Genomic DNA, 7,902 nt, shown 5'->3' with positions numbered 1-7,902 from the left:
GATATGGATCTTCATAAGATATTATTATGAATACCCAGACATACGTTTTTGTCCCCTCATTGTATTATACGTTTATTCTAGGACTGTTTCCCTGACGAAGGTTAATATCCGAAATGTATAGGATAGATATTAAGATCCAGTCATTATGATCTAAACAACGTTATTAAGAACTGAGAAGAAAAATAAGGATTTCAATAAAAACATGGATTGAATCTCAACAAAAGAATTGATTTATAATTTGAGGAGCCTATTTAGGACCACAAGTAGAGCCCAGGAGGACACATCACTTTCAAGGATGTGCTGAAATCCATTTATACACGACGTTACCCCGAGGAGCACACTTAACATTGATTACTGAAATACCTACCAATCTGAAACTGGTTGTCCGCGTGTATAAATTCTTGAGTTATAAAGTGCTCTGACACACTGCATTGATATGAGTAGCGCTATAAAATAAAATACTTGCGAGAGAGGGGCTATGGAGAGATGAGGGTCACACTTGGAGGGTGGTAGTGAAGGAATCCGTGGCGAAGGAGGCCATTGGAAGGCGCCAACAGAGATTGTTACATAAGGCGCCACAGCGCTAATGCAGGACCTGCTATATAACACTGCAAAGAAGCGAACACTTGGTCAGGCATCTAGGCGCTGTACTTTCACTAAATGTTCAGGTGCCTGCGGCCTGAGCCGAAGTTTGCTTAAACTGAAGGTTTCACATCCCTGTGCGTATGACCTCATCAGCCCAGCAAAGCACTGTGAGGTCCGCCCCCTCATGCCAGCCATACATGTGGCACCCCGAGAAACCCTCATCAGAACAGTTTCTGGACCTGGGGAAGATCCTAAGAGGACTGGATCCCTGTCTGCGACCTGAGAGTGGTTCTGGAAGCCTGGACCTGCTTCTTCTTGTACCAGGGCACAGGCGTGAACTCCCCTTGTGGCAAGGTGGTGGGTCATCAACAGACTCAGACCTGGGCACTTCAGTATTAAGCCCTGAGGTGCCCAGGATCAATTTCCCATGTGTGATGCATCATCACACAGTGGGGTGGGGTCAGCAAGTCTCAATGACCCCATCGGACTCTGTAACGAGGAAGGGAAGGCCCTCCTCTCATTGGCTCATCACACTCTGGAACAAGAAAGGGAAGGTTCTCCTCTCATTGGCTGACCCATGGCAAGATCAGCCAATGACAGGAGGCAGCAATCCCTCCCCCAGTCCTCCAAGAACCACAGAGGTTTCTCTCCTGACACCCAATGTCACCTCCGTGGTGGTGCAGTTTTTTTATAGTGTTGGGCGCGTGTGTGTATATATAAATGTATGTGTGTGCATGCGTGCTGTCAGTGAGTATGTGCTTGTGCTTTGAACGGTGGGTGTATGCGTGCGTGCTTGTGATGGATGGGTCTGTGTGTGTGCGCATGCGGCACTCCCATGCCCCTGCTCAAGCAAATCATTGCTCGGCACTATAGGCGACATACAGCATATCTACCAGTGGCAGATGTGACTGGCAGAAAAGAATTCAGGCTCTGCAGCGGCTTTACATTCCACACAGGTTACGGTTTTAAACTTTTGTTCACAGAGAAATGAAACAATTTCCCAGCACTCTGATTGGAAGCCATGTACCAATATACTCTTCCGCTGTCATGCTTAGAAGCCGCGCACCAATATACTCTCCCACCGTCATGCTTAGATGCCGAGCACCAATGTACTCTTCCACCGTCATGCTTAGAAGCCATGCACCAACATACTCTTCCACCATCATGCTTAGAAGCCGTGCACTAACATACTCTTCCACCTTCATGCTTAGAAGCCGTGCACCCATATACTCTTCCACCGTCATGCTTAGATGCCGTGCACCAACATACTCTTCCACCGTCTTGCTTAGAAGCTGTGCACCAATATACTCTTTCACCGTCATGCTTAGATGCCGTGCGGCAATATACTCTTCCACCATCATGCTTAGAACCGTGCACCCATATACTCTTCCACTCTCATGCTTAGAAGTCCTGCACCAATATACTCTTCCGCCATCATGCTTAGAAGCCGTGCACCCATATACTCTTCCACGTCATGCTTAGAAGCTGTGCGCCAATATACTCTTCCACCGTCATGCTTAGAAGCCATGCACCCATATACTCTTCCACCGTCATTCTTAGATGCCGTGTACCAATATACTCTTCCACCGTCATGCTTAGATGCCGAGCACCAATATACTCTCCAACTGTCATGCTTAGAAGCTGTGCACCAATATACTCTTCCACCATCATGCTTAGATGCCGTGCACCAATATACTCTTCCACCATCATGCTTGGATCCAATGCACCAATGTACTCTTCCACCGTCATGCTTAGAAGCTGTGCAGCAATATACTCTTCCACCATCATGCTTAGATGCTGGGCACCAATATACTCTTCCACCATCATGTTCAGATGCCGTACACCAATATACTCTTCCACCGTCATGCTTAGATGCCGTGCACTAATATACTCTTCCACCATCATGCTTAGGGCCGTGCATCAATATACTCTTCCACCGTCATGCTTAGAAGCCGTGCACCCATATACTCTTCCACCATCATGCTTAGAAGCCGTGCACCAATATACTCTTCCACCGTCATGCTTAGAAGCCATACACACATATACTCTTCCACCATCATGCTTAGATGCCGTGTACCAATATACTCTTCCACCGTCATGCTTAGAAGCCGTGTACCCATATATTCTTCCACCGTCATTCTTAGATGCCGTGCACCAATATACTCTTCCACCATCATGCTTAGAAGCCGTGCACCAATATACTCTTCCACCGTCATGCTTAGAAGCCATACACACATATACTCTTCCACCATCATGCTTAGATGCCGTGTACCAATATACTCTTCCACCGTCATGCTCAGAAGCCGTGTACCCATATACTCTTCCACCGTCATTCTTAGATGCTGTGCACCAATATACTCTTCCGCCATCATGTTCACCTGCCGTGCACCAATATACTCTTCCACCGTCATGCTTAGATGCCGTGCACCAATATACTCTTCCACCATCATGCTTAGAGCCGTGCACCCATATACTCTTCCACCGTCATGCTTAGAAGTCGTGCACCAATATAATCTTCCACCGTCATGCTTCGATACCGTGCACCAATATACTCTTCCACCGTCATGCTTGGATCCTGTGCACCAATATACTCTTCCACCATCATGCTTAGAGCCGTGCACCCATATACTCTTCCACCGTCATGCTTAGAAGTCGTGCACCAATATACTCTTCCACCGTCATGCTTAAATTCCGTGCACCAATATACTCTTCCATCGTCATGCTTGGATCCTGTGCACCAATATACTCTTCCACCATCATGCTTAGGTGCCGTGCACCAATATGCTCTTCCACCATCATGCTTAGAAGCCGTGCACCCATATACTCTTCCACCATCATGCTTAGAAGCCGTGCACCAATATACTCTTCCACCATCATGCTTAGATGCTGTGCACCAATATACTCTTCCACCCTCATGCTTAGGTGCCGTGCACCAATATGCTCTTCCACCATCATGCTTAGAAGCCGTGCACCCATATACTCTTCCACCATCATGCTTAGATGCCGTGCACCAACATACTCTTCCACCGTCATGCTTTGAAGCTGTGCACCAATATACTCTCCCACCGTGTACCAATATACTCCTCCACAGTCATGCTTAGATGCCGTGCACCAATATACTCTTCCACCATCATGCTTAGATGCTGTGCACCAATATAGTCTTCCACCATCATGCTTAGAAGCCTTCCACACATATACTCTTCCACCATCATGCTTAGATGCCGTGCACCCATATACACTTCCCTCGCCATGATTAGAAGCCATGCACCCATATACTCTTCCACCGCCATGATTAGAAGCCGTGCACCCATATACTCTTCCACCGTCATGCTTAGAAGCCTTCCACACATATACTCTTCCACCATCATGCTTAGATGCCGTGCACCCATATACACTTCCCCCGCCATGATTAGAAGCTGTGCACCCATATACTCTTCCACCGCCATGATTAGAAGCCGTGCACCCATATACTCTTCCACCGCCATGATTAGAAGCTGTGCACCCATATACTCTTCCACCGTCATGCTTAGAAGCCGTGCACCCACATACTCTTCCACCATCATGCTTCCGGCCTGTCTCACCATAGACATACAAATCTCTCCCTCAAACAGGAACAGTTACATCTCTTAGATGAACTTGCATACGCTGCATTGCAGTGCTTTCTCTGCTTTTCCTTCATGGTGCTGCCTTATCAGGGGTGACGCACTAAAGTATACAGCAAAGAGTTGCATCGCTATTTTGCACATCGTGTCACCTCATTTTGGACCCAGCTATAAGCAAATCAGTTTGAAACTTTCTCTAATAGGACCAGCCCTCCCTGAACCAGAACTCAAGCAACTCAGGATCAGTTTCACCGCAGTTATAGGCCCAACGGCCGGGTACAGCTTAGCTTCAGTGATCAAGTGTGCACGGGACCGTGTCTTCGTATGCCTATTCCACTTAGAGCGACACACTAAAGTATACAAAAAGTGATGGATGGAACGCTTGAATTAATCTCTGCCCTTAGAAATTACTTGGGCCGCATCCCAATCCATTGTTATTTTGAACACCATACCGCTTCCGCTTAGACCCAGCTATATGCAAATTAGTCTTGACCCTGCTCCAATCAGAACTGTCCAGCCTGAACTGTCAAGCCAGGTCCTCCCTGAAGCTGAACACAAGCAACCCACGATCAGTTTCAGCCTACTTATGAGCTCAAGAGCCGGGTGCAGCTTTGTCCAGTGACGCGGTGGGACAAAACCATCGGGTAAATGCTGTAAAAAAAGATTTTGATTTACCATGCTGCCGCCGCTGCTTGCCTCTCTCGAGGGTGGCGAGGGTTTGATTTACTGGGTCCTTGCGGCTGCGACGATGTGTCTTCACAAGATACAATACATTTTACTATGTGTTGTAGCTACTTAAACATATCCAGGAAAATGTTTATTGTTCCTTTATTGAAAGCATTACATTTTTCACAAATTTGACGCACTTTTGTTTTTACAGTTTTTCACTGATAAATTTGTCATTTTTAATGTATGTTTTTTAAAACCTGTTATGAAATTGAGGTACACATGGATCGATTAATTCTGCTGTATATCTTTTAGAGTTGTACTATTGTAATATAAGTTAATATGTTATATTTTTATAGTTCTAATCATAACAGAATACAGTTTTATTAATTGATTGAGTAGATCAGATATTGTGAAGTCGACGTAAGTACTGGTTGTAGTTAAAAACTCTGGGATAGATTTACTAAGATTTTACACTGTGTTTCTGTCATAAAAGTGATGCAATTTGGCGCAAAATCTTTCTTTTCTGATTTGGTTTCCAGCGCTAAACTTGGTTAACGCTGGAAATAACGTGAAAGTAACGCGAAGCCACTCAGAGCGCTGCTTTGCACTGCTTAGCGCCAAGGGGGCGTACCATGGGTGCAACATGGGCGTTCCCATGCAACCACCCAAGGTTTCTCAAGCTAAACCCAGTTTACTAAATAAAGTCGAGAGGGTTTAGCATCAGAAAACTGCGCCTTTTGAAGTAGGCGCAAGGAAGGAGAAATGCATTAATTTCTCCTTCCTTTTCCGACTTTGTACGTGTGCTGCACTGCACAGCACACTTACAAAGAGGGAACATGGCTTAAGTCCGTCTATGCATAGTATTTTGTCCTGGAAGGGTATCCTTCCGATACTAAACCTATGCCAGACTCATGGAGGCACCCTTGCACCATGGCGCAAAGGTGTCTCCGTGGCGCAAGGGAAAGGGGGCGCGAGTGCCATATTTCAGTAAATTTGGTGCTCCCCTGCGCTCTTCTTCTTGCGCAACACAACACAGCGTTTGCGGCTGCTTCAATGCGTGAAAAGAGGCAGATCTGCCCCTCTATCTTCTTCTTGAACACCTTCACTCTGTGTGCACACATGGTCTGAGGTATGAGCCCTCCGACCTTCCTTCCTCTTTGCATCCAGTGCTGACAGCTGGTCACAGCAGGGTATTTTCATATGTGCATGGGCAGTCAAACCTGCTCAGTTGCACTTCCTTAAAATGAGCTTGACTTCTCTTTTAGCTGCTAGAACACATTTCAGTTGAGTTTCCTTTCCCACAAGTGAACAGAGTCTGATAAGGCTGGTTTCAGTGTGTTGAGTGATGGATGGAGCCGTGACGTATGCCGATGTGAAGTTTGTGAAAAATCCAGAGACGGCCAAGAACCGCCAGCGAGGAACAGGTAACGGGTTACTCATTACTTCTGTAGCATAATGTGCCCTGTGACAGACAGGTGCAGGTAACGGGTTACTCATTACTTCTGAAGCATAATGTGCCCTGTGACGGACAGGTGCAGGTAACGGGTTACTCATTACTTCTGAAGTATAATGCGCCCTCTGACAGACAGGTGCAGGTAACGGGTGACTCATTACTTCTGTAGCATAATGCGCCCTGTGACAGACAGGTGCAGGTAACGACGGGTCACCCATTACTTCTGAACCATAATGCGCCCTCTGACAGACAGGTGAAGGGAACGGGTTACTCATTACTTCTGAAGCATAATGTGCCCTGTGACGGACAGGTGCAGGTAACGGGTTACTCATTACTTCTGGAGCATAATGTGCCCTGTAGAGCATAGGTGCAGGTAACGGGTTACTCATTACTTCTGAAGTATAATGCGCCCTCTGACAGACAGGTGAAGGTAACGGGTGCCTCATTACTTCTGTAGCATAATGTGCCCTGTGACAGACAGGTGCAGGTAACGGGTTACTCATTATTTCTGTAAAATATTGTGCCCTGTGAGCACAGGTGCAGGTAACGGGTTATTCATTACTTCTGTAGCATAATGCGCCCTGTGACAGACAGGTGCAGGTAACGACGGGTCACCCATTACTTCTGAACCATAATGCGCCCTCTGACAGACAGGTGAAGGGAACGGGTTACTCATTACTTCTGAAGCATAATGTGCCCTGTGACGGACAGGTGCAGGTAACGGGTTACTCATTACTTCTGGAGCATAATGTGCCCTGTAGAGCATAGGTGCAGGTAACGGGTTACTCATTACTTCTGAAGTATAATGCGCCCTCTGACAGACAGGTGAAGGTAACGGGTGCCTCATTACTTCTGTAGCATAATGTGCCCTGTGACAGACAGGTGCAGGTAACGGGTTACTCATTATTTCTGTAAAATATTGTGCCCTGTGAGCACAGGTGCAGGTAACGGGTTATTCATTACTTCTGTAGCATAACGCACCCTGTGACAGACAGGTGCAGGTAACTGGTTACTGATTACTTCTGAAGCATAATGTGCCCTGTGACAGACAGATGCAGCTTATGAGTTACTCATTCGTTATGAAGCATAATGTGCCCTCTGATAGACAGGTGCAGGTAACGGGTGACTCATTACTTCTGGAGCATAATGTGCCCTGTAGAGCACAGGTGCAGGTAACGGGTTACTCATTACTTCTGAAGCATAATGTGCCCTGTAGAGCACAGGTGCAGGTAACGGGTTACTCATTACTTCTGAAGTATAATGCGCCCTCTGACAGACAGATGAAGGTAACGGGTGCCTCATTACTTCTGTAGCATAATGTGCCCTGTGACGGACAGGTGCAGGTAACGGGTTACTCATTACTTCTGAAGTATAATGTGCCCTCTGACAGACAGGTGAAGGTAACGGTTTACTCATTACTTCTGAAGCATAATGCGCCCTCTGACAGACAGGTGCAGGTAACGGGTGTCTCATTACTTCTGGAGCATAATGTGCCCTCTGACAGACAGGTGAAGGTAACGGGTGACTCATTACTTCTGTAGCATAATGTGCCCTGTGACGGACAGGTGCAGGTAACGGGTTACTCATTACTTC

At 46.6% G+C, this 7,902-nt stretch overlaps 1 protein-coding gene across 2 annotated transcripts in view; it reads left to right on the top strand.

The window, feature by feature from the left end:
• Positions 1–6,138: 6,138 nt before the first annotated feature.
• The window catches only part of LOC146863693 (uncharacterized), a 395,333-nt gene continuing 393,569 nt past the window's right edge, over positions 6,139–7,902 (top strand). Inside the window, exon 1 of one of the 2 annotated variants that reach the window (XM_085627827.1) lies at positions 6,139–6,280. In XM_085627827.1, coding sequence (XP_085483953.1) covers positions 6,202–6,280 — 79 coding nt within the window. In that variant the 5' untranslated portion in view covers positions 6,139–6,201. The remainder of the gene's footprint in view (positions 6,281–7,902) is intronic. The other variant, XM_085627828.1, reaches the window with a different exon arrangement.

The sequence above is a fragment of the Triturus cristatus genome, chromosome 2_1 (assembly GCF_964204655.1).
Source record: "Triturus cristatus chromosome 2_1, aTriCri1.1, whole genome shotgun sequence".
Taxonomy (NCBI): Eukaryota; Metazoa; Chordata; class Amphibia; order Caudata; family Salamandridae; genus Triturus; species Triturus cristatus.
The sequence above is the reverse complement of the archived record's forward strand: the minus strand, read 5'-3'. Positions and strand labels throughout refer to the sequence as shown.